Raw genomic sequence first — 26,576 nt, forward strand, 5'->3', positions numbered from 1 at the left:
GTATCTATATTATTATTCATTTCCTTCAATGGAGTTAGTGAAATTACCCTTTTATTGCATTCATACAGATGATGTATATTTTCTTTCCTGATGTTCCTCCACCATTATTACAAAGTTCCCTTTAACAATCAAAACATTGTTAATAGTAATCCGGTACTGGGGCGCAGGCAATCTTCACGAAGTCTTCATACCGAACGTGACCATTCATGTTCACATTTGCCTCTCGGAAAATTTGGTCCACTGCAACAAACAATGTAACTATTGATGACATTTTCATTTTATTTAGTTACGAGTCTATTCACTCAATCTGAACCTGAGCTGGGTTAAGATTTTATGTTTACAGTGTATGATTAGTTGCTGAAGTTACATTTTTGGATTGTACAGGTAACAAGGATTTAGTTTCATTGCTGTTGGGTTTTAATTTCTTTCTGAAAATTTTAGTTATTCATAGGGTTCTGCGAATGTTCGAATTTTTTTATATTCGATTCGTAATTTCGAATTGAATTCATTTTACAGTAATTCGATTTGGAAAATCTGGCCCGGGTACACTAATGTACGAAATCCCCCTCCCCCATTTTTAAGAGAAATGTAAATGGGCGATAACATCTTCCACTTACAAAAAATTATACATCGAAACCCCTTATTTACGTTTTCACGTTATTTAACCATTTTATTTGTCCCGTTTTAACTTCATTTGGTGTAGTGCAATGAATTCCCGTTGTTTGCAACGTGCCAATTGCTTTATGCAGTTTACGCCGTTCCTTCTGATAAAACTGCTTACTAACTTTATTAATCTTATTATAAAGTAGTCTGATGTGTAAATCGTGTTTTAAAGACATTTTTAAAAGTTAAAAACTTCATCTTTAACGTCTTGGGATTCGCAAACGTAAGCAGCGCCAGTTTGGTTGTGTTGATTCCTGTATTACCTTATAGAGAGTGCGCACGTAGTCTAAGATTGATATCGATAGCTCTATAGCTTACAGACTGCATGCGCGCGCTCTGTTAGGAACCGAGTTAACCCGCACGATCGTTATGCGTATAGTTACAAATCACGTTCTTGTTACGGGTTTCTTTTTTTTTTTTACGTTGAATAAAATGGTTTTATTGCATCACTCATTAATTTAAATTATTTAGCTTGCTTTCACAAAGTCTACTTTTTAAAGATACGTACTTTCCATGAATAGGTTTTGTTTTTATGGATTACTTTACATTTTTTTTTTGCATAATAGTATTCTCCATTCACATTTACCTGAGTTCCGGAACAAACATTTTCATTGGCTGCCGGCCACTGCGCACATTATTTGTGTGCAGGAAATAGTTCCTTGGTTACGTACCATTTGTAATTATTTTTACACTGTCTTTTTTATAACAATAATTGTTATATAGCATTATAGCGTTTCACCATTAATATCCAATACAGTTTAATGTGTTAGCAGACAGTACAGTTGATGCCCGGTGCAACAACTGTATTTAGGATTTGTGCGCGCACGGTTTGTTATGGCTAATGCCGGACTGAGTTTTGTAAAGCACAGAACTGAAAAGTGCACAGAAAACTATTCTGTTGAATGTTTTTAAAACATTTTCAGGCAAATATCCGGATTGTTGTGTGAACGATATTGCGAGTTTAACTGCGGAATTTACAACTGTTTCGAAGAGTAGTGTGCTTCGTGCAAGGACAGAATTACAGGACACTGGGACATTAACAACTCCCGGGAAGAAAAGGAAACTTGAGTATCCTGTTATCAAAACTTGTGATGATTTTGTAAAGACGGTTATTAGGCGTAAAGTGCATAGTTATTTCTTCGCAAATGAACCACCTACGCTGAACAAAGTGCTACGGTGCTTCCTGTTATATTACTTCTCCGTTATTTTATTAGCACCGACTGTACTGAAGTTAGTGTTTTGCAACTAGTGCTTGGTGCGCAAGATTAATTCAGTCTATTACTTGCTGACGCGGCGCAGTGATACGACGGTGTTTGTATATTTCAAAACTTAGCTAAGAGTGAACCCACGGTCTCACCCCTAAATTTTAAACTTGATTTTAGAATAAAATGTGCAATGCTTATACTATAAACACAGTATTTTTTTTTTTTAACCACTTCCTTATGCTGTGAAATTTTTATTAATATTTTTATCTTTGAAAGTCAAACATGCTGAATAAGGTGGCAAGTGAGAGAGTTTTCTCTACAGCAGGCAATATATTTACCAGCCGCAGAGAATTGTTGTTGCTGCACCATGTCGGTGAACTCACATTTCTTCATGACAATTTGAAATAATTTGCGAAGTGATTTATGTTAGTGCTATAGACATATAATTTTTAATTTTAGAGAATCTGGTTGTGCACATCAATATAGTCTCACTTTAATTTTAGTTACTTGATTTAAACTGTGAATTATGTGACAAGGTGGTATGTTAAAAAATTTTAATGAATATTTCCAAATTCGATTCGAAAAAAATTTTAAACTCGTGAATTTTTTTGGAATTTTATTCGAAATGATAAATCACAATTCGCAGATGTCTAGTTATTAACTGGAAATTCATATAGTAGTATGTATTATGAAGTAGCCAGTGGTGTTGAGTGTCTGGGCGTTATATATATGCAGTAGAATCCCGCTCATGCGACCCCTCACGGTTTCCGGAAAAACGGACTTATAAACGGAATGGTCGCAATAGAGAATTCGGGCCAATTTTTGTGGGTATAGTCCGGAAACATTGTTTTCGACGTGCGTTGACCTCAGTGTCAGGTAGTCACGTTATTCTCATAGACTGTCAGTTCATTCAACAAAAATTGAAAATGTAACCATTGTTTTTTTAATTTTGGTAAAAATTGGTTCATTTGTTTGGTGGTATAAGGACACTTAAAAACCAAAATTTCAGATTCTTATCTCAAATACTTCCTGAGAAATCGAAGGTTTCGTTGTGACCATTTTTGGCATAAATAGGTCAGTATCTGTGTTTCATTGTAATACCAATATTTCAGAATAAGGACACTTTTCCTTATGTAAAATTCTCTAGAAAATTCAAATTTTGCCACCAAATTGTTATATCTAGAATGGTTTGTAAGTGATAACGAAATTATTAACATGACTGATCAATGTTGTTTACAACACCAATGAACCATTTTTTGTCATACCCACAAGACACATAGCAACCATTATACAGTTTTGATATTGTACCACCAGGGTCTTTGCTAGCTGCTGTGGTGAAATTGAAAACTGAGGAATATGCATTATCCTGACTTGTTTTCTTCATTCCTATTTCATACTGGGATATTGGTGAAGCAATGTGAAACCCTCTTGTGCCTGGGATTGTCTTTGCCATTGTATACTGTTGTTGTAGAGCCAAACGAACGTCATCCACATCATTCTTGTCAATGTAATGAAAGATAATACCTGTTATGTGTTCATTGCAGTCGGTAAACATCTTAGACACTGATGTAATTTGGTCTTGGAATGGTCGTTGAAGACTAGCTTTTGATGTTAGTCGCTTAACAGTTCCCCCAATTCCATCGCAAGATAATTTGCCATGGCTTGTGACAAAGAATGACCAAGAAGCTGTGGGCTGAATATCTTGTGTGTGGTGGCACAAATTGAGGATATTCTTGCAGTTCTTGTACTGAGAGAATTGAGAACCATCACTGAAATAATGTATGTGTTTTATATACCATGGAAATATCATGATCCAAATCATTTGACAAATAACAATGACTACTTGTTTTCAAATTAGCATTGTCTGAATTTTTGTAGTAAATGACTACTGGATGAACTGTACATTGACTATTGGTCCAATGGTATCCTTGTGCTTCATTTGGATAACGAAGGAAAAATTTTCACTGAAATCTAATAAAGCTATAACTTATCTTTCACTTATTTTCTCTTTCAGCTGCTTGAGGTAGTCCAATTGTTTCTTTGTGGTATAGGAATGGGGTATGAGGAGTTCCATTTTTTGTACTAAATTTCCATAAAGTCTTCTACACTTGAGGTAAGGGTTTGTAATTGTGTTCGGTCTGTACTGACCCACTGTTGATATTCAATCACATCATCTGGATCACAGTCTAAAGTATGATATAGATGCTGCTTTAGAGTATCTGGAGAAGTGTATAGCATACAGGCAGGATTTAAAATGTCACATACAAGATACAAAATAATAAGTGAACTATACTTTTCACCTACACCAAGACAGTGAAGAAGCAATTCACATTTTGGTGTATAGTGCACATACAGACGGAATGGGTTCCAGAACTTCCAGCTAACACGCACCATTTAGGAAACAACGTACAAAACTTTGAAAACCCTACCTTGAGAGATGAATATTTTGCCTTAAAAGAACAATACAGCTTATGCAGGTTGCATAACAAAAGTCTTTTATGTTTGTAAACATTTTTGGATATACTAACTTTATCTTTAATTTCTGGTATTTCCCTGGAAAACCATACTTGCCAACTTTTACAAATTGAAATCAGTGTGAAACATTTAACAACTCGTGAATTAGGCACAGCAAATTTTCATGGTAAACAAGATATGTGCAACATTTTAGATTACTTTAAAAAAACTTTCATACATACACCTGGAATAAGATTTAAATTTCAATGTAGAAACAATAATCCCGAAAAACATAAGAAAATATGATTAATACTCTTCGCTTACCTCTATATTTCATAAATTCAGCTCTTTTGGACTGTCTTGTAGCTTGTATTACACTTCAATTATTTACACACATGGTAACTAACAGTTACAGTTTTTTTTTTTTTTTTTTAACACAGCTGCATTGATTTAATTCTTCTTCATAAGAGTTTGTACCTTTGCATTCTTCAAAAAATTGTCACTGAAGTTCTGCTCATAGTACTTTCCCCCTGATGGCTTGCATTTAACAACAGACATGTTTTCGAGAACTTTAGCAGACAATTGCGAGCGAAACTCAGTCCTGTTTTTCTTTATAAGGCTGAAGACACGCTCACACTCCGCATTGCTGTGCGGAAGAGTTAAAATTGACTGCATGACGCCGAATACACTGTCAAATTTTTGTTTCCCTGCGATATCTACAATACAAGATATTTTGACCCACTTAGTAAGTTCGACTCTTTCATCTTGACAAACGAAGAGATATCTTCAACCTGAAGAATAGAAAACTGACTCTGAAGCTCATCCAATGCCTGGTCTTTAGTTTCATTCTCACCAACAGGTAAAATAAATGGAAATCTTTCAATGAAAAACTTGACATATCTAAAACTTGAATTGCCAATGTTTTCAAGGTCCGTAACACTGGCTTTCTTCAAGACTTCATTTTTGAAAGGAAATTTATGTACTATATAGTCACATGAGGTTACATAGTAATTCCTCACAGATGAGTAGAACATAGTGATGGGATTTTCGATACCTTTGATACTTGATGGTATCGAGTATCGAAATACATACATTTTTTCGATACCGGAATGCTTGTTCATTTCTAATGAATTAAGTTTTGAGTCGCCATTGTAAAAAATACAACTACAGTAGAACCTCGATGATATGTTCCCGTTTCATACATTTTCCCGTGTCATACGCCGATTAATTTTGGTCCCGCCGAAAGTTCTATATTTACAATGGTTTACTTTCCCGGAACATACACTTATAAAAACTTTAATTTCCCGTTTCATACGTTTTTACGAAGCGGAAAAGTCCTAAAATTCACAAATTTTTTTGTTATATTCCTCCTGATAAATTAAGTTTAAATTATTGTTTACCTTTGTAAACGTAAGAAAATAACTTTATCGCACCATTGATATGGTAAGTATCAGGAGGACTGTGCACTTCGCTAGTATCATTGTAATGTTGCAGAACCCAGCCCTCCTAATTAAATATTTTTTCTTTTAAACTATTTTCATGAATGTAAATATTTCTTAAAAAGTCTTTCTAATGAGATTTTACCGTTTGTTATATATTTTAGGGTTGATATTTTTCACTTGCTATGTTTTTAAGAAGGTATTTATTATTTTATTAGACATTTTCTATCATTAATAATTTTTATGTAATTAGTCACAAAGAAGTCGCTGTTCTAGATTTTTGCCTGTTTAGGCCTAATTTTTCAGGTTATTTCGAAATAAGTTTAATTTTGTAAAGTAATTCGTATTATAATTATTATTCTTAATTTTTATTAACGTGTTGTAATATAATTATAAATCACGGGACTGTGTATGGGCTGGTGTGATGGTTAGAGAGAGAGGCATGAGAGGCCTGTAAGTGGGAGTGAGAAAGGAACAGTGCTTCCCCGCCAACCGAGATAAAGACGGTAATTCCCCCCCTGCATGGGAACCGGGTGATAACTGCTCTCTCACGGTGTGGGAGACAGCACGAGGATGGAAGTCCCCGATTTCGATGTGAAATTGAAAAGAGACTGATCAGGGGAAGCCCAGTGTTCTGTATGTACAAGATTTTTTCATGTGTTGTAACTTGTTCTGTGATTGGCTAATATCTGTTGAGTGAATGAAGCGTGCGTGTGATTGGTCGGTGAGGTCATGTGACGTCTACTCCCTGCGTGGAGGAGACGAGTTCATGAGTTCACCAGTCGTCTGTCGATCGCTGCCACAGTAGGTCGCGTTCGGTGGCTTCTCACCAAATTATAATGTAATGTACTAATAGATAATTTCACGTTGGTGGTCGGAGCCAGGCCGAATATTTAAATCAACCTAATTTGTTTTATTTTTTTTCGGACAATGAATTATAAATTGCGGCCACCTTCGTCGGCAGTTGGCTTGGGGCGGATTTCGTTTTCGCTGGGTGCGGTCCTCTTCGAGGTTGCACCATCTTCGTGTACTTGCAGTAAAACATTACTGAAGGACTTCATCTACGCTATTAATTTTCGGTAATTTCACGTCATGTGAGCTACCAGCAGTTTTTCGACGGGCAGATATACGTGTGGAACGAGTGAATGAACTATTGTAAGTGTTTGGATTCGTCGGGCATTCTGTTTAGAAAAATAAAAATAATAAAAAACATCAAATTTTGCAATCGGCGTTGAACTGTTTTATTTTGTATATAATGAACCGTTATAGCATCTATGGCCAGCATCAAGTGAGACTAGTGGCGCAAACTAGCAATGATTATGAAAATGGTGCATGCGCTTTACCAAGGCACGGATCTTATATTTTGTGCATTCATTAATCTTTGAACTGAATATACCCGTTTGTTATTGTTTTCTTACGATCGGATTGTTTTGTATTTTATGTTTCTCAAGTTAAAATTTTATTGAAATTTGTTCTGTTGCATAAAGTTGTTTTTAAATATGAATAAATAAGCAAAAATTTCTGATTATCTTTTTACAATAGCCTAATTTTTTTATTTCTAATTTAGGCTTGGTGACTTTTCCCGCCCTCCCAGAATGATTTCAAATATTTTGTAAGGCCACTGTTTCTCATGTCAGCTTTACTTGATTATGGACTGTATTTTACATTTCTAGTGGTTTTATTATATGTATATATAATGATGAATTCATATCTTTCATTAATATAATGCAATTATTTACACATTATGTATTTAGGTTTAAAATCACATAATGCTGGTATGATAGATTGAATTTATATAGTTTAAAACTAATTTATGTTATTTGTAGTAATTGTTACTTAATGGGAAACTATTTTTCCCTGGAGTATCGAAAGTATCGAACTGAAAAAACAATACAGAATCGAGTATCAAAAGTGTGGTATCGTCCCACCTCTAGTAGAACATCATCTTATCAGCTTCTTTCAATGAACAAACAATCTGTGATGCTGCATTGCTGATTTACAAATCTGCATCAAGTCGCTGAATTTCAACAGAATGGTACTTGACTTTAAGCACTGAACAGTTCTTCATAGCACTTGGTTGAACAAACCTTAACATCAGTTCCTTCAAGAAATCATGCAACAGTGTGTCCAATTTATGAAATAGTGGAAATGATGACTGCAATATTGTATTAAATTTATCAAATACTGGGATCACACTTAATAAAAATAAACAGACAGCCTTGTTTACAAGAGATGACAGGTTATGAACATCATTTCCTCACGAGATGCATTTTGCATTGAACTTACTGCAGGCTTTGACACATTTTTACTCCCAGAATTTATAAGCACTTTCTTATTAGACCCAGCTGAAACTGACTCACCATCTGCACTTGACTTTCTTTTCTTAGAGATACCTTCTGTCTTTTCAGTGAAATGTATGTTGTGTTTGTTTCTAGATTTCTGAGAAATCTTCTTTACTTCCGAGCTGTAACTCATTTCACCATCGAGTTTTTTTGGAATTACAAAAGATGACAGGTTAGAAGAATGTGGTTTTTGTGCACTCAGTTGGTTCTTGAAAAAACTCAATAAGGTAATGGATCCCATTTTTCAACAAGTCTCTTCAAACATTTTCCAAGAGACAACCATCTGGTACTTACAGGTTTTCATATTTTCTTTGTTTCTTCACCATGGAGTGCTTGAAATTTTTTTAAGCTGTCTTTTCGTTTGGAACTTTTTTGTAGACAATAGTATATATCTATCAACAGTTCATCGATTTTAACCGGTATACAAGCAGTGCCTTTTTCTTCAGCCAAATTAATTAAATGACAGCAGCCCATGACAATGAGTCCCTTCTGTTTTTCTACCAAAACTTGAACTGTGCCATTTTTATTACCTAGCATAACTGCCACGTTGTCTGAAGAAAATCCCACCTTATTATTTAGAGGTACATTCAAACTTTCTAGTTCACTGACAACTAGATTTCCAATATTTCTGCCAATTGCATCATCCTGTAATTCTGGTAAAGATAGAACAGTTGTAACAATATTTTGTACATCTTTGTCAAAATATGTCACTGCAATAGGATATATTTTTGAGTCGGTATCGTTAGTTCCGTCTGTTGTCACGGAATATGGTACTCTCTGTAACTGTTGTATAGTGCCTTCTCTTATTTGTCTAGCCATTTCTCCCACAACCGCTGTTGTCTTGGTTCTTCCACAAGCATATTTTTTCACTATTTCTGAATCGGGGAACATTTTGCAAAACAGCGGTCCCGCGGGATATTCTGCTCAAGCAAGAATAATGTGAACAAACGCTCTGCTCTAATAACGTTATCGGCTCCGTGCCCGGTACTGATAAAAAAACTGTTTATTTTACGGCTAGAATCAATATTTTTTTACATAGATTGTATGTTTGATAGACTTCACGTAGTTTGAAATGTCATTTTTACCACCATGCGACACATTCAACTCGCATCTGCAAATGCTACAGAAGGCAAACTTGCTGCCCTTTTCAGACTTACAAACAAATGGAAATTCCTTTGTATAATCTTCACGAAAAGATTGCCAATACTGTTTTTTTTTCCTACGCAACTCATTTCAGTAATGGTTTTATATCATTACACCGTTAGAAAAAACACTGTAACACAAAAATACACACGGAAAACATAAAATCGTAGCTTCACACTTTACAAACATTGATAACCACGTGCAACATCTAAAACCTAATCGCCATTTTTATAAACTACTTCGTCATCGCGTGGCCACGATGGAAAACTACAGAAAGCGGAGTCACTTGACCGAAGAAACCCGAATACTCACTCGTGTATCTTCGGAATTCTTGCAGTTAGACAAGTGACATGCTACATGGCCAATGACTGCGGATTGCCGATGCATGGCGAATGGCGACATCAAGTTATGCAATGCAAAAAAAACCTCATGTTTATATTATTTAAGTGTAGGTATATTGTAAATTTGGCAAAATAATTGCATGCTTTTATGGAATTGTAAATTAATTTAAACATCGCTGTTTTATAAATGGTTATTATTTTGGAGTCGGGTGAACCGAAAAAATCGTAAGAACTCACACGCTCCCGTACAACCGTAAAAGACACTGCGTATCCGTACATTTTACGGACAAATCGTAAAAGTTGGCAAGTATGGAAAACTCATCATCTTAATAGAAATCTTGAATGACCTGCACAGTTTCTTCGGGTAACTTCTTCCCACCTGTGGGATGAACTAATGCGCAGATTCCTTTTTCCAGTGTAAGTTGTCTTGCTTGTCTTACCATGTACTCAAACACCAAATTCTTGTGCTGCCTTCTGTCTGGACCATGATTGAGGGATAAGGGTAAGAATTTGTAATTTTCTTTGTCTATTCATTGTGGGCAGCTTTTGCTTTATTAAAGTTACAAAACGGTCAACATCGGCAGCCTTTTGTTCCACTTCATGCCTCTGTAATTCCGTACTTTCACTAGTTGATGTAGCTGGAAGCTGTACATTTAATACTTGTGGTACAGCATGCAGTTTTATTGGTGACTGTTGCAAATATTCCAAACTTTTGTCAAGTAAGATACAGGTTTCTTCTTTTGATGCTTGAATCTCTAAACCCTCTGCAATGTCACTTTCAGATGATTCTGAAGATACCTATGCACCTACTTCTTGAATATTATACAACCTATTCCTACATGAGGAGCATAATTTTTTACCAGGAATTAAATAAAGTACCTTGTCTGCTGCTTTTCTGTAACACTGTAAAGAGATTGTGCGCAAAGAACGCTTAACTGGAATACTATGCACTTCCATAGGATCACAACATGATGTCTGAAACATTTCATACTTCTTAATACAAAACAATTCATGATGAAAACATATGGTGTGAAGATTATGTTTAGAAATACCTGTTCTCAGCACAAGAAGAGTTTGAATATCTTTGAAAAGTGATTCTAATCTTTTGATTCCCTTTGTTTTAATACACGTAACGCTCTTTATGGCATTCTTCATGCATAACATTCCCAACAGAGCATAATTGTAGTTTAGTAGTACTGGTAGCCATGTAGTTCTCATCCAACTTATAATGAACTAAGACTTTCCACTAATATTATACACAGGCAGCGCAGTAAGACTACTGGCCTACACAGTGTAGTCTGCATGGTGGCAGACACACGCCTTATCTCTGACCCCGGTTATCTTTATTGCTTTCCTCCCCTTTGCCCCTCTGTTCATGGGCCACTATACTGCATTTGCTGTGACAGCCCAGATATTAGGCCTATCTCTCAACTACCTCTGAGGAAGCAAAAAAAAAAACCAATGCCATGGGGAACAGAGCAAGTATCAAAGAACCCATCTATTATAGCTAGCAGGCAGACTCCATGCAGAAATGACATATGTACAGTCACATGACATGGCTCTGGATATAACACAGGGAAGGTAATTAGAGGCTTTGAAATTTGCACAAAATCCTTGTGTAATATGCAGAAAATATAAGACATACACACAGTGGCATAGCCAGGATTTGTGTATGCGGGGTGTTAAAAAAAATTCCCCCCCCCCCCCCCCCCCCCCCCCCCGTATTAAAGCGGGGTGCCCGGGGGTCCTCCCCCGGGAAAATTTGGATTTTAAGGTGTAAAATAGTGCTATTTTAGCAGTTTTCGGGACTTCAATTTAAATATTGTAATGGTAAAATTTTTATTAATTTTAATATGAAATTTGTTTGAGTGATGAATAAGAAATTAATTAAAGATTTGGTGCTAAAGGGGGGGGGGGGGGATTTTGAACCCCTAACCCCCCCCCCCCCCCTGACTGCACCCCTGCATACACAACCCTTATATTGAATCCTCTTTTCTTCCATCTTCTGGTTGCCTTTTGTTAGGGGCCCCATTTACATCACCAAGTTATTTTCATTTTGTTTTTCAATACTCCAGCAGAAAGCCACTATTTTTTTTAATGTATCTTATTGAAAATTTCCTCCTCTTTCGCATAGTACCAAGCCCATTTTTTTGTGCGGTCTGCCTTTTGAGATACAGTCTATTTTGTAATAAAGGATGCAGATACATGAAACATCAGTCATGTTAATAATTCTGTTACAATTTACAAACCATTCTAGATATAGCAATTTGGTGGCAAAATTTGAATTCTCTAGAGAATTTTACATAAGGAAAAGTGTTCTTATTCTGAAATATTGGTACGTATTACAGTGAATTATAAAGCAAGGAAAAACAGATACTGACAAATTTATGCTGTCATTACAACCTGTTTCAGGCCAAAAATGGTTACACAGGAACCTTCGATTTCTCAGGAAGTATTTGAGATTAAAATCTAAAATTTTGGATTTTAAGTGGCCTTTTGTCACCTAACAATTGAACCAATTTTTATTAAAATCAAAAAATATGGGTTACATGCCCTGGATGAATTGACATGGAATGACCCGGAGGGGATCAGTTGCCGGTTGTGCGTTTACACGATACGGTGTTGCGTTATGGTTTCAATTTCACGAGTTTAGGCACACATTTCAGCCGGTGTGCCAACATTAAAGAATTTGACAAAGTCCTTATGAAATGCAGGGTACAATATAGTATATATATATATATGAAACATATCTACACGCTACTTACAGTGTAATTTCTTGCTGGCAACCCAGCCATGAACTGGGGGTCACAGAATCTATTGGTAGAGGGTGACTATCACGATGATATGAACTGCAAATTTTTCATTCTGGCTACAACAAAATTGGCTTAGGGAAAATAGCTTCCAGTTTTCTCCTGACACGAACGAATAAGGCAGATTTGTTGCGTTTGGTGAAACAGCATCATTCCCCCAAAAATATTTAAGGTCAACAAATATGGCCATGGCTTGATTCAATTGCCTCCATACTACCCGGATCTGAATCCGATCGAGCTAGTGTGGGAGGACATCAAGATGATATCGGAGGTAACATGTAACTCATTGGACCAAAAAGGAAAACATTGAACGTATTAAAGTGATCGAATCATGGACATCAAAACTGACAAAATTATTGTAACCCTTCAACCGTCATCTAATTAAGATTCAAGTGGAACAGATACTGCACATAGCTTTGACTCGGACTAGGTGACGTTATTTTGCAGCTGTCTGAGATGTATAGCCTATGTGAATTAATGTTCTATTGGCTTCATATATTAATATTACTTATTAAGGGCAATGGTGCACTAATACCTGACAGCAAACATTTTGATTCAACTTGGTTGTCAATTTTGTTTAAATTTAATGTTTCACATAATACTTTGACACTTTATGTAATGTATAGCTTTTTACGTCCAATGCCCTAAATAGACATGCAGTTGTTTCTCAGAGGTTCCATCATCCTACGAGACTTTCATCGGTGACAGTGACGTTTGATTAATGGGATATATGTATTTAGAAGAGTTAAATGCACGCTTCTATAGATGTGCCCTGTGCATCTGATTAATATGTTCATGTAGATAGAGAAGTGGGAATGAATATGTAGTTTTCATAACTTTTAGGGTTTCCAAAATATGTTTCAGGAGTCTTTTCCCCCTCGATTACCGATAGTTAGAGCCAAGATTATATGGTGTTATACTAAATCGCGAATTTTCACGCGAAATTCATCCCAAACCGCGAAAAATGCGAAATGTTTTCTAACCACAAATAAACACCTCAATATTGATTTAAATCGTTAACTACCAACTATTGGTTGATTCTTGATTGACAAAAATTCTGTATCTGTTTGTAGAAGAAATGGTCGTCATCCAACTGCAGTGTGGTGGTTATTTAATGCGTTAATTATTCATCTTAAAAAATTACAAGATATCACAAAAATTGACGATTTCACGAACAAAAAAACAGATCGTTATCGGAGTTCGGTTAGGGTTTTTAAACGCATCTAGCCACTAGAGATCACGCAATTATAACAACTGATGATCGTAAACAAGTTAACAAACACAACGTGAAAAATCTCAGCGCCTTGTTTGCTGTATCCTTTGAAAAATACACGTGAACAATAACTGCATTCATTAAATAAATACGTATGAAAACAAAAGCGAACCTTGATATTTAATGAAATTTCACTGTAACACAATTTTGTGTGCTTGTTGAATAAGCAGTTTACCGTGAAGCCTTCATTTTCATTTCACACTTCACAGGCGAGAGAGCCGAAATTGTAACATAATCAAAGTTTTCCGATCGCTAATGAAAAAGCACCATATTGCAAGGATTTATTTATTTTACGGTGATTAAATATTTAAAATAACGCTTACCTACCCAACCCTCCCGGAAAATAAATAAAAAAATTTATTTCACTGAGCTGACATAACCTAACCTTTTACCTTCGGGTTGAGTATATGGTTCTCTCGCCTGTAAAAAGTAGGCTTCCCGCGGTTTATTTTTTCGCTACAACTTCAGTAAATACTAGTTTTTGGTACCTCTGGGCTTTGTTTACAAATGACGTGCATAAATGAAAGCTAAATTTCTTAATCATGCCGAAAAATATTGCTACTGCGGCATCACGTGCTGACGAGTTTAAGAATGAGGGACTATATGTCAGTGATGGAAAAATACTTTTCTGTAAATATTGTAATTTCCGTTTGGAGCATGAACGTAAGGACACGGTAAACAAGCACATAATTAGCGACAAACATGTCAAAGCTAAACGATCCCCATGCACTTTGAAACGACAGCTTTCTATCCCAGAAGCAGGAGTGGCGCAAATATGCACAAAAAAACAAAAGGAAGATTTTTTTCTCGAAACTGTTGAAGCCTTTGTAGCTGTAGGTATTCCTCTTGAGAAACTTGACAACAGCAAGCTGACTGCATGGATTCAGAAGCATGTAAGTGGTGCTGGTGATCTTCCAACAGTGGATTGGATGAGGAAAAAGTACATTCCCCTACTTAGAGAGAAAAAAGAAGTGGAATCAAGCAGCAGCTCTTGGGGCCAGATGTGGTCATACTCGCAGATGAAACCACTAACAAGAGTAATAATTGTGTTTTCAACATCTTGTTTAAAATTCTGAAACCAGGTGCTGAACAAGATGTTATCTTAGGGGCTTCTTGTGTCCTTGATGCAGCAAATGCTGTTTGTTGTTCTCGGGCAGTGATTGATGTATGCTCCAAATATGAAGTCAAGGAAGAAAACATAATTGTGTATGTTATAGATAGTGCCAGGTACATGACAAAATCTGCTGGCACCCTTGAAGGTGTATTTGGTGACCACATGTACCACATACAATGTTGGGCCCATAAAGTAAACATTGTTGGGCAGATCTGGCAAAACAACTTGGAAGAACTGAACCTCTTCGTTTGTAAGGTAAAGATGGCCTTTCTTAACACCAGAAAGAGGAGGCATGCATACCTTCAATTTCTTCTCCAGAAACATGGAGAAAACAAGGCTCTGGTCAAGTTATTCCCCATGCCAGTTGTTACACGTTGGAACACATGGTTTGAATCTGTATCATACCTCGCACTCCATCTGCACGACATTGTGGAATTCTTTGAGCAGCTTAGCGAAGATAACTCTGGTGTTAAATATATCAAGGGACTCCAGAAGGAAGAGTTACAATGTCTTGAGGCCACTCTTACATTTGTGGCTCAAAACTGTAACACCTTTGTAGAGCTAATTAATTTTCTTGAAGGAACAAAGTATCCTACTGCTCATCAGTTGTGCACAAAATTGAGTAAACTTCAAACTACTCTTGATGTCTTGGCTAAGGGAATATTTCCTGAAAATGTTGAAGACATTTTGGCTGAAATGAAAACTGTCAACTCTGCAGCCCTTAAAGAGCAGTTCAAGAACACAGCTAAACTCAGTCTTATAAAACTGATTTATCTGGTGAACACTGATCCATCTCGTCAACTATTTCTGGGAATCAGCACTCTAATGAATCCTCAAAATGTAGGAAACATTCGTGTGGAGGAAAAAGAATTCCAGAAACATATTGGGAACCTACCTTTCCTTTGCAAGGTGCAGAAGTCCTCTGTAGCGACAGGCTACATACCACTCCAAAATCTGGTTTCCCAAGAGCAGAAGAAACCGCATGTGAACTACATAGACATGGTGGACATACTATGTAAAATGAAAGCGGATTATCCTGAATTTGCAGCTGCTGCTTTAAAGTTAATATGGATACCTGCAACGAATGTGGACTCAGAGAGATCTTTTTCTAAGTATTCTGTAGTTGTAAGTGACAGAAGAAGATCTCTAAAACCAGAGAACGCTGAACTGCTGACAATGGTGGCTTTTTCCTGAGCTTAATTATATTGCATTTATAGAACAAAAGTTTAACTGTAGTTTCTATTTTAATTAATTTAGACTCTCTCCTGAACTCAGGAACAGTACTTACCTGCATAAGAATACTGAATATTTTAGTTGTTAATTTTTTATGTACTCTCAACATAGTATTGTTTAATGTGCATATTTTAAGTCTCTAACCACGAATTATTGAAGCATTTGATCAAGGCAGCTCTGCTAGGTGTGTACATGTTATTACATGTATTTTAATTTTTTATGACGATAAAGACGAAATCCACAATTCTTAATGACGAAAAGTCCTTTTTCATAAGACCATAAAATCTTGGCTCTACCGATAGTGGACGTAGGTTTCATTATTGTGTTAGTGGGAAACCCTTTCAGCCACATTGGTGAAGTGTGTTCATGTACGTTGTCCGTGAGGGAGAAGTGGCCCTCCCCCACCTGCAGACATTTTGCAGGAGAAGAAGAACTGCGCGGAACAGAAATGTAAATTACGGTACTAGGTTGCCTGGTTGTAGTTAAGAGACGTTCAGATTAGTGCCCTATACAATCGTTGCCACCACTAACCCCAGCATGGACCCTCGACATTCAAACTTCAATAGTTATTGAGTATCATTATTACTAAGGTTAATTTAGGGTTATATGTATAATTTTTATGTAATTAGTTATAAAGGTTTGTTCTCTTACACATTATTCTGCAGGTACTGGTCATGGCGGTTATTCCTGCGGTCATGTTGTGTTCTGTCTATATCGTCATCCTAAGCTGCTACACCTTGTGGACCTCCCCGGTTGTGTATCACATCATGTGTGCTCTGGTTATTTGTCTTAATTTGTTAAAGATTAAGTACTGATCTTGTAGTAACTGTGCTATATCTCTTCAACCCATTTGAGTTTGGACATGCTAAACCTGCAAAGACCCGTGCATTACATTTTTGTAAGGATACCACTTTAAGATTACAGATTATGACAGATAGATGAATTTTATGTTCTTTAATTTTTAAGATGCTTATTTTGGATTACTGGTGAGTAGAGCCACTCACCTTCCTTGCTGCTAAGCTGCTCGCCCCAACGTAACAGCATGTGCCTCAGTTGCTTGGCGGGAATCGTCCCCTTCTTCTCCACGTCGGCCGCCTTGAAGGCATCCACTATCTCCCGGGGCAGGTCCTCCGCGCAGCTGTGGCCGTGCATTACGTCCAGGAAGTCCGCGAAAGACATCTTGCCACCTGTAGACAATGTACCACGACATAAAATGGTAAAACAATAAAATTATGGTTAACAAGAACAGTATTTTATATGTTTAGTGGGTAAAATGTAAGGATGACTTTCATCATCATTTGCTAAATGAGATAATTTTTTTTAATTAGGATTAATTTCAAGTTAACATTAAAATTGTGACATGGTGAAGTTTCGTGTTCCTCACAATGAGGAACCACTTGAAATTCAATTTAAAATTTTTTTTTACAAATATATTTTGGTATTGAAACGAAGGTATAACAAATGAACATACCTTTATCTTTAAGGTATTTCTTCAACTCATGTATTGTGGGGCTCATACCAAGTGATCGCATGATGGTAGTCAACTCATCAAGAGTTCTGATCTGCCCACTTCGTGCGAACAGGTAGAAGCACTCACGAAACTCTAAACAAGACAACACGAAATTCTATCACTGCATCTGTAATGTATTAATTTAATTTCATAACACAGAACTTTGAAATTTCACAACACAAGTGAAAATTATTAACTTTAGAAATCAATATGTATGGCACACATAACTTTCAAGGTATGCTATGCATTTTCTCATAAAACCGTATTTCAATTTAACTTACTTAAATAATGCTCGATTGATTGAAATAAATTGTTAATTTTTGGTGGGTATGCTAAGTTTTCACATATGTGTAATTAGGAACCATTGACATACAGTAGCATAATATGTTAAGTATTCACTTTTCATTAATTCAAGCTATTTTGTGGTAATGGCATATTACACCCAGCCTTTCAGTATAAACTTTCAATGGTTTATTTTTCATTACAAACAAACCTTATGTGTTCTTAGTTCATCACTTTTCTCAATTATGTTTAGTGTCTAGGTTATAAATCACAACTCCCATTTTAATAATTGTTACAATAGTAAGATATAAATATATAACACGAGTCTAACGTCGCGTGCTTGGCCAGATTGTAACGGTCGTCGCTGGACCACTTCACTCTCCATGAATTATCTATCACTGGGTAGTCTTGGGGAATTCCACAGGTAAATGGACTGCTGAGATGATGCTCTCATCAGATCGAAATGGGCAATAATTCTAAGTGACAGTGAAGAGTTTGTGACGCCTGATACCCCCCTCGAAGTGGTGTGATGAGGAATTCGAGTGGATCATGAGAGTTGTGGTGATTAAGTGTGGAAAGGTGTGAGGTAGGTGATGATTAATATTGCTTACGACCCTATTTCTCTCCACATATATAAATTTGCTTTACATATAGTACACTTCAGTATTACAAAAACAGATTATTTCAAACCACATGAAGTACACTTGCCTTTAACTTTAAGTATTTAAACCTACGTATGTCAATTTGGATGGTACGTGATACATGTGTAAATTGCAGGCACCAGAAAGAAGTTGTACTTGAAGCCACGTAGTCTGTTTCAACTTCTGTAAACAAAAGGGGTGGACGGGAAGAGTTGTGCGCGCAGATCTGATTACGCTATCAGTTGTGGCTATGGAGTGTAAAGGACTGAATTTTTTTACGTCTAGAAGTGTTGAGGTTCTACTATATAAGTTTCACTGTCAGTAAGGATGATTGGAAAGGTATGCGACGTTAGGTGAACGTCAGCCAGCCGATTGACAAGAAAGTGCATACCTGTCATGTGGTGTTGCATTTGTCATACAAAGAGTGATGGGAGGCACATAAAAGTACATTTCCCTACACAATTTTCGATCACATTAAATAAATTAGCCTTGCTATTCATGAAATCTAACAACACTTCAGCATTTTTAGGAACAGACTAAAATGTTTCTACTGCGTGTAATAAAATAAACTGAATAATACGTGGGGAATTCACACAGAACTTACCATCAATATCTTGCTCTCTGAAGTAACGAGCCTGTAAATAAAGAAACATTAGGTCTATTATATACTGTCTGAATAGAAATATTTATTTATATGTAGTACAGATATGGTATATATAGCTCACACAAACTTAAATTATAAGGTGTTTCATACATATGCCTGTATGGAGAGAGGTAAAAATTAAGAGACGTCTACTCAAGTCTCTTAATTCCTATCAGTTTGTGACAATAGTTTATAACTTACACTACTTTGCCAGCATAATAAATTTTGCCTTCACACAACCATTTGTTTCTTGGGGTTTGTTTGCAACAGATTTTAAGAAATTTTTTAAAAATTACATTTCAGTACATGTGTGTATTATGCTTCAGCAGATTATGGAGGATTAAGAGTACCTTAATTCTTCAATTTAATTTATATTGAACTTTATCTCTGGATCCTTGTGGCATGACCCTGTGGTGTAGGGTGCTTGTTTTAATAACGATTTGTGATCGTAAGTCGAATTATTTCATTTCTCGCAATTTCTTTTATGTACAGGATATTCCGATGTATTCAACTGAATTACCAAGCATTACATTATGAAATATAGGATCTTTCAACGTATACCACACAATCATGTCTTTAGGGTCCAGGGAAAAAGTTGGATACATGGAACCGTGGACATATTAAACACAGAATATACAGTGGTTGTAATTATAGATTTTCCTTGAATGACTGAACCATTCTGTGACACTTCAGTGCTTAGCACATATTCCTTACAGAAAATAAACAACATTAACAATTCAATTCCAATTTTTGGCTTCCATTACTTTTGTTTATTACATACAATGTGACTGAATATTGTACATGCTTTACATTTAATGTACTACAAACTTATTCTGGTGGAGCAGCAAACATGGAATAAAAGAATTAAATATGTTTTACAGTCATTATTGAAGGATATAGATATTTTATTATAAAATGCCTACGTTGATATCCTCTAAAGGAAATATTATAATAACTGTGTGGGTAAGTTATGAATGTCGACGATTGCGTGAATTTATTGGTATTAAAACGAACCACTGGGGATTACAGAGTTTCCCTTTCGAGTAAAAGTATGGATGTATGTTAAAAAGCAGTGACGTCCGTTAATTACTCTATATTCCACCTTGTGTAGGTCACCTGAGCATCCCTTCCCTTTTCATTATTATTTTACACTACTCTTCTCTGGATTTGTAGGGGTTATAGCTACAAGATGTGTTTATGTTTAGGTGATCAGCTATTATGTGAAAGATTGGTTATGTTAGGTTGTTTGCATGTATTATTTGCAGAATCAGTGTTGATATACTTCAATTATTTCCAACATTAATATCTTTAGCGGATAAATTTTGCGTACATTTCATTTATTAAGGTTAAACTAAAATGTTGGTTACGGTGGATGAGTATAAGGATATACAGATTGTGTGGCTGAGCAGATTAGAAATGTATAAATATTCATGAATTTGTTGTCATTTAATTTTTTACACCAATTGGTTTTATGGGGGTTTCCTGGATTTCGCTGCATTTTACGCTATCAAACAGGTATTCAAGTGTCCGATAGTAAAAAGAGCTGTTTTGCTGGCCCAATCAAGCAGCATTAGTAATATTAACAATACCATTTTCCTTTTTTTGTCGCAAAAAAAAAATAACTATGAATGCTATTTTTGGTTAAGATTAGTTGGGTTTCAGAATTTATAAAAACATTTTTGCTCTTATTGTTCCAAATAGCATTGTTAAAATAAGTCTAATTTTGTGATTTTTTGGTTAGTAAAGCAAATGTGTTTCATCTGCTAAAAAAAATATATTTAAAAAAATACGTCGTGTTAAAATAATTTTACAAATAATACTGGCGGCTATGGAATAATATATCGTCATTGCCCTCAATAATCGAATTTAACTTTCAAATAGTAGTGTAACCTAAACATCGCAAACAAGTTTGTCCACTTTAAACGTTACACAGGAGTAATAATTACACAAAGACAAATCTGCATGTAATCATTCACGTATTATACAATACCATTTCGAACCCAGTGGTTATAAAACTTATTTTATATTTATGAAGAGGTGTAAAACAACCATGTTACGTCGACGTAAACTTATCACTTCCACTTCAAAAGTTTGTTGACATATCTGAAACAAAGGAACACAAGACAGCTGTTCATATTCTTGAACGCCTGGTTCACACGTACCTAGGCTTAGGCGTCCGGAATGAAAATGCCCCCGGCCCAGTAATCGTAGCATACTATACCCGTAATTCTTGTTGTATTTACGCAAGGTACGCGGTGCCATAGTGTAAATAAGGATGTGACGATATTTTCTTAATTTGTGCAATACTTTTCAATAAACTTTAAGGGTTATTAGTTAGAGCATCACAGCCAGTTCACAAGGATGTAAGCCAAACCTGATTATTAACGAAGTTCGCTGATCGTTCGTACTACCTAAGTATCTTGTGTGTAAATTGATAACTATAATTTCGCAGCGTTTTTGCACATAGAAAAAGCCTTAAGCCTCGTGTTTGCTTAATTAATCAATTATATCAAAATGGTTTACCCCAATGTAATATTAAATTACTTGTCTCATATCGTCGGTGAAGTTCCGCAACCTCGTGTGTTAATTTTTCTTCATTTTTTGTGTTTACAATGAACATTTTACAAAAAAAAAAAAAAAATCGCTGAATCTGCTGCAGAAACCTCATATAATTTTAGTTCACCTAGCAGTCACTATTGGCGCTTTTCTGTTATCCTTGTATGTCACTTCACTTCACTTTGGGTGCAACATACTCCTACGACAAAGTGTAGAAGTCAATAAAATGTTCGGTTGCTGGAGTTGGTATGACAGAAAAAAAGAGACAAGAGTGTAAAATGATGGCGGAATAAAGAAGTGCGGTGTTATCATGTGAACTGGCATTATTACTGTATTTAAGTCAACAGGTTATGGGCCCAGTCCCGGCGTGGATTCGAGTTATTGAATAAGTAACCGAATAAGCGAACGCGGTATAAAGTTTGTCACGAATGTGTGTAGAAAGTGGTAATTCATGAATATGAAAGTCGGTGTTTACAACTGTTGACGAAAAGCACTTGCCGCGTTTGTATATCGTAACTCCCGTCATGGAATCGGAAAATTCGGGTCGTCTTCTGAAGTTAGTGGATGAAAACAATTGGAACATTTGGAAATTCCAGTTAAGTGTGATTCTCAAATCGAAGGAGTTGTTTGATATCGTGTCGGGCGGGGATCCGAAACCGTGTAAAACAGCTGATGTTTCACAAAGTGATTTTGAGAAGAAATTGAAGACATGGTGTAGCCGCGACAATAAAGCGCAGGAAGCAATAATTACGCGCATGGAGGCGGGCCCTATGACACACTTACTTACTTGTGAGTCGGCGAACGAAATGTGGGAGAAATTGCTGTCTATATATGAGCATCGTTCGGAGGTGAGTCTGCACCAATTGCAACAAAAGTTTTTTAATGTAAAATATGAAGGCGAGGGTATAGCCCTCTTCATCTCGAAGCTGCAGGAACTGGCAGGTCGTTTGAAAGAACACGGAGAAAAATTGTCAGAACAGATGTTGATTACCAAAATTTTGATATCTTTGCCTGAGAAATATAAACATTTTGTTTCGGCATGGGAGTCGGTACCCGCTCAGGGTCAGAAACTTTCGGAATTAACCTCAAGGCTATTGATCGAGGAAGAACGAACTGTAGGAAAAACCAATGTAGAAGGTGCTTTATTTACAAAAAGAGCCGAGTCAGGTCCACATAAATGTTTTTCATGCGGAAAATCTGGACACATAAAGGCTAATTGCTGGAAAAACAGAACTCAGAAAACCGCGGAAGGAAATGAGAAGGGAAGTCGGGCTTGTTTTTACTGCAAGAAACCGGGTCATTTCTTAAAGGATTGTAGGTTAAGACTTGCAAAGGACGGCAAGCAGACTTACAAAGGCTCCCAGAGCAGTAATGTAAATGCATTCATTAGTGCAGCATTGATAGGAGAAGGGTTAAACTCGGAGGACTGGTACGCAGACAGTGGCGCCTCGGAGCACATGTGTTCTCAGAGAAACATTTTTTCAGAGTTTAGTAACTTGGAAGAAAGGAGGGAAATTGTAATAGGGAATGGGTCCAAGTTAACAGCGATTGGAATAGGAACAGTTAAAGTGGAAACTTACACAGGAGACAGGTGGGAGCGGTCAGAACTGAGAGATGTTCTTTTTGTGCCAGACCTGAAATTTAACTTATTTTCAGTCGGGGCGGTCCTAAGAAGGGGATTCGAAATGACTTGGACCGAGGAAAAATGTGAGTTCATCAAAGAGAATAAAGTTTGTGCAGTTGGATTCCAGGCAGGAAAGTTGTACAGAATGAAATTTAGAGAACCATTGAACTCAGCAGTCACAGCGATTAGTACTAAAGGAAAGTGTTCGCTACAAGTGTGGCATGAAAATTTAGCACACCAAAATGTACAACATATAAAATCATTCCTCCGGGAACGACAGATAACACTCCCAAGCTCAAATGATTTTTTCTGTGAACCTTGTGTCAGCGGTAAGCACCAGAGGCAGTCCTTTCCACCTAGTAAAACCAAATCTACGACAACATGTGAAATCATTCACGCAGATATATGTGGACCAATGGAGACCCCCTCTATGGAAAAGGCAAGGTTTTTCCTGTTAATTGTCGACGACTTTAGCAAATACAGAAGCGTTTACTTCTTGCAACACAAATCTGAAGCAATAGAGAAGATGAGAGCATTCCTGCAGTTAGCCAAAAATGATACAGGAAACAGTGTGAAAATTCTCAGGACAGGTAATGACAAAGAACTAACAAGCCAAGAAATGGTGAGAATGACAGAAAACCTGGGTATACGACACCAGAAAGCAGCTCCCTATTGTCCGGAACAGAATGGGAAGGTGGAGCGAGAAATGAGGACTGTAGTCGAAGCGGCGAGAACCATGTTGCAAGCCAAGAATATGAATAAGAGTTTTTGGGCCGAAGCAGTGAATACGGCGGTGCATGTGATAAACAGAGCAGGCAAGAGTTCCGTGGATGGCAAAACCCCTTATTCGTTGTGGTTCAATGCCGAAGCGGAAATCAAACACTTCCAAACCTTTGGAGCGGTAGCCTATGTTCACGTCCCAAAGGAGAGGAGGAAGAAATGGGATGCTAAAAGTGTCAAAGGTTTTTTTGTTGGATACCAGGAAAACTCCAAAGCTTTCCGGATATATGTTCCTAGTCGGCGAAAGGTAGAGATAGCTAGAAATGTTGTGTTCCAGTGTGAAGAGGCACAGCCAAGGGCAAACATCGAAGAGAACCAGGTGAAAGACGTTGACCAAGAGGGAGGAGGGGACGCAAACGAAGAGACTAATGATAACAGTGAAATGTGGCTGGAAAGTGGAGGCTGCCCAACTTCATCTCAAGAGGATGGAGTCGAAGAAGATTTCAAAGGTTTTGGGCCAATACAACGGAACGCTATACCACCTGGACGCCGCGAACTGTATGAAATTTCAGTGTCCGGGGATCCAGCAGAAATGGCAAATAACCATGGAAACCCATCAGCTGTGGATCAGTTAGTGCAAGGTACCAACCCTCAGACAAGCAAACTAAGGAATCGACTAAGCCTGAGAAAACCACGGAAGTTAGACAGTTACGAAACAAACTTCTGTGCTTCATCTGAACCGACCACCTATCAAGAGGCCATGAAGAGAAGTGATAGTATTAGGTGGAAGGAAGCAATTGATTCAGAGTTGCAGTCTATCGAAGAGAACAAAACCTGGACCGAAGTGATACCTCCGAAAGATAGTCATGTTATTGGGAGTAAGTGGGTTTCCAAGATAAAGAACAACGAACGAGGAGTACAATCGCACTACAAAGCTCGTCTAGTGGCGAAGGGATTTGAACAAAACAACATGTCTGACTTGGGAGAAATATATTCTCCGGTAGCAAAACTGGCGACTGTTAGAATACTGCTAGCGGTTGCAAATCAGCTAAGTCTGCCTATCTATCAAATGGATGTGCAGAGTGCGTTCCTGTATGGAAGCATAAAGGAGGAAGTGTATATGGCCAAACCGGAGGGAATGGAGTGTAATGGCAAAACCGTATATCGTCTGAATAAGTCCCTTTATGGCCTAAAGAAATCCCCCAAGTACTGGAATGATAAATTCAACCAGGTGATGGAGCAGGATGGATTTGTGAGATCAAAACATGATTATTGCTTGTATGTAAAGAATTCATTGGAAACAAGGTTGTACGTCCTTCTGTATGTTGACGATTTGCTGATTGTGGGAAATGAAGAAAAGGAAGTTCAAAGGGTTAAAATGAACCTGAATGAGCACTTCAAAATGACAGATCTCGGGGAAGCGTCGAACTACCTAGGTATTTGCATAGCACAAGACAGAAAGAACGGAATACTCAGACTGAACCAAACGCAGTTCCTGAAATCACTACTGATGAAATATGGGATGGAAGATTCGAGACCAGTTGCCACTCCAATGGACCCATCCATCAAGATAGTGAAGGATGACCAACATCCCAAGGACTGGGAACTCGAAACAAGATGTCGTCAGCTGATTGGAAGCTTGATGTACGCAGCGGTAGGAACGAGACCGGACTTGAGTGCCACAATTGGTTTCGTAAGCAGGTACCAAAATAGCGCAAGCCAAGAACTTTGGAAAGCCCTAAAGCGAATCCTACGATATATTAGAGGAACGTTGGATTTGACGCTAGTCTACAGGCGTCAGTCTGCAGTCCCAACTGTGGAGGGATATGTGGATGCAGACTGGGGAGGTGACGATGGGGACAGAAAATCAACTTCTGGATCTGTGTTCTTAGTTCTGGGTTGCACAGTGACTTGGAGTTCAAAGAAACAACCCTCAGTAGCTCTCTCATCAACTGAAGCCGAGTATATGGCACTTAGCTATGCGGCTATGGAAGCTGTGTGGCTGAGAGGAGTGCTAAGCGACCTTGGTGTGTTAGAATCGGAAGAACCTGTAGTAATACACGAGGACAATCAAGCAGCCATAAGGGTATCAAAGAATCCGGAGAGTCACAAGAGATTGAAACATGTGGACATACGGCACCACTTCATCAGGGAGAAGATACAAGAAGGCGTAATTGAAGTGCAGTATGTCACCACCCAAAATCAGGTGGCAGATGGACTGACCAAAGCCTTGAACAAATCGTTATTTCAAAAATTTGTGTGTAATCTTGGACTTGAGTAAACCCTTTTGATCATGTAATAAGTAGTAGTAGTTGTTGTTGGTGTTTTGTGGTTTGAAAGCAACAAACCTTGTGTGGAAAAGCTAATGTGGTCAAACTAAAACTGGGTTCTCTAGTCGTACAAGGTGACCTACTTTGCAAGGGTCATGTAGTTCATAATGCCTGTGTTATAGGAAAATTTTATTGAGGGGGGGTGTAGAAGTCAATAAAATGTTCGGTTGCTGGAGTTGGTATGACTGAGAAAAAAAGAGACAAGAGTGTAAAATGATGGCGGAATAAAGAAGTGCGGTGTTATCATGTGAAC

The 26,576-nt window shown here is 37.2% G+C and overlaps 1 protein-coding gene across 2 annotated transcripts; it reads right to left on the reverse strand.

Moving 5' to 3' along the window:
- Positions 1–34: 34 nt before the first annotated feature.
- On the reverse strand, positions 35–21,255 carry LOC134535940 (calmodulin-like protein 4). Of its 2 annotated transcripts, XM_063375347.1 has the most exons (5): positions 21,084–21,255; positions 19,055–19,085; positions 17,489–17,620; positions 17,022–17,204; positions 35–240 (listed from the first exon to the last, which is right to left on the reverse strand). In XM_063375347.1, exons 1-5 carry the CDS (start codon positions 21,084–21,086, stop codon positions 140–142), a joined length of 450 nt encoding a protein of 149 aa, XP_063231417.1. In that variant the 5' UTR covers positions 21,087–21,255; the 3' UTR covers positions 35–139. The 2 variants fall into 2 exon arrangements, with proteins under 2 accessions (XP_063231417.1, XP_063231416.1); XM_063375346.1 differs by lacking the exon at positions 21,084–21,255 and having other exon boundaries at positions 19,055–19,118.
- Between the last annotated feature and the right edge of the window lie 5,321 nt (positions 21,256–26,576).

This window comes from Bacillus rossius, chromosome 10 (assembly GCF_032445375.1).
Source record: "Bacillus rossius redtenbacheri isolate Brsri chromosome 10, Brsri_v3, whole genome shotgun sequence".
In the NCBI taxonomy this organism is placed as follows: Eukaryota; Metazoa; Arthropoda; class Insecta; order Phasmatodea; family Bacillidae; genus Bacillus; species Bacillus rossius.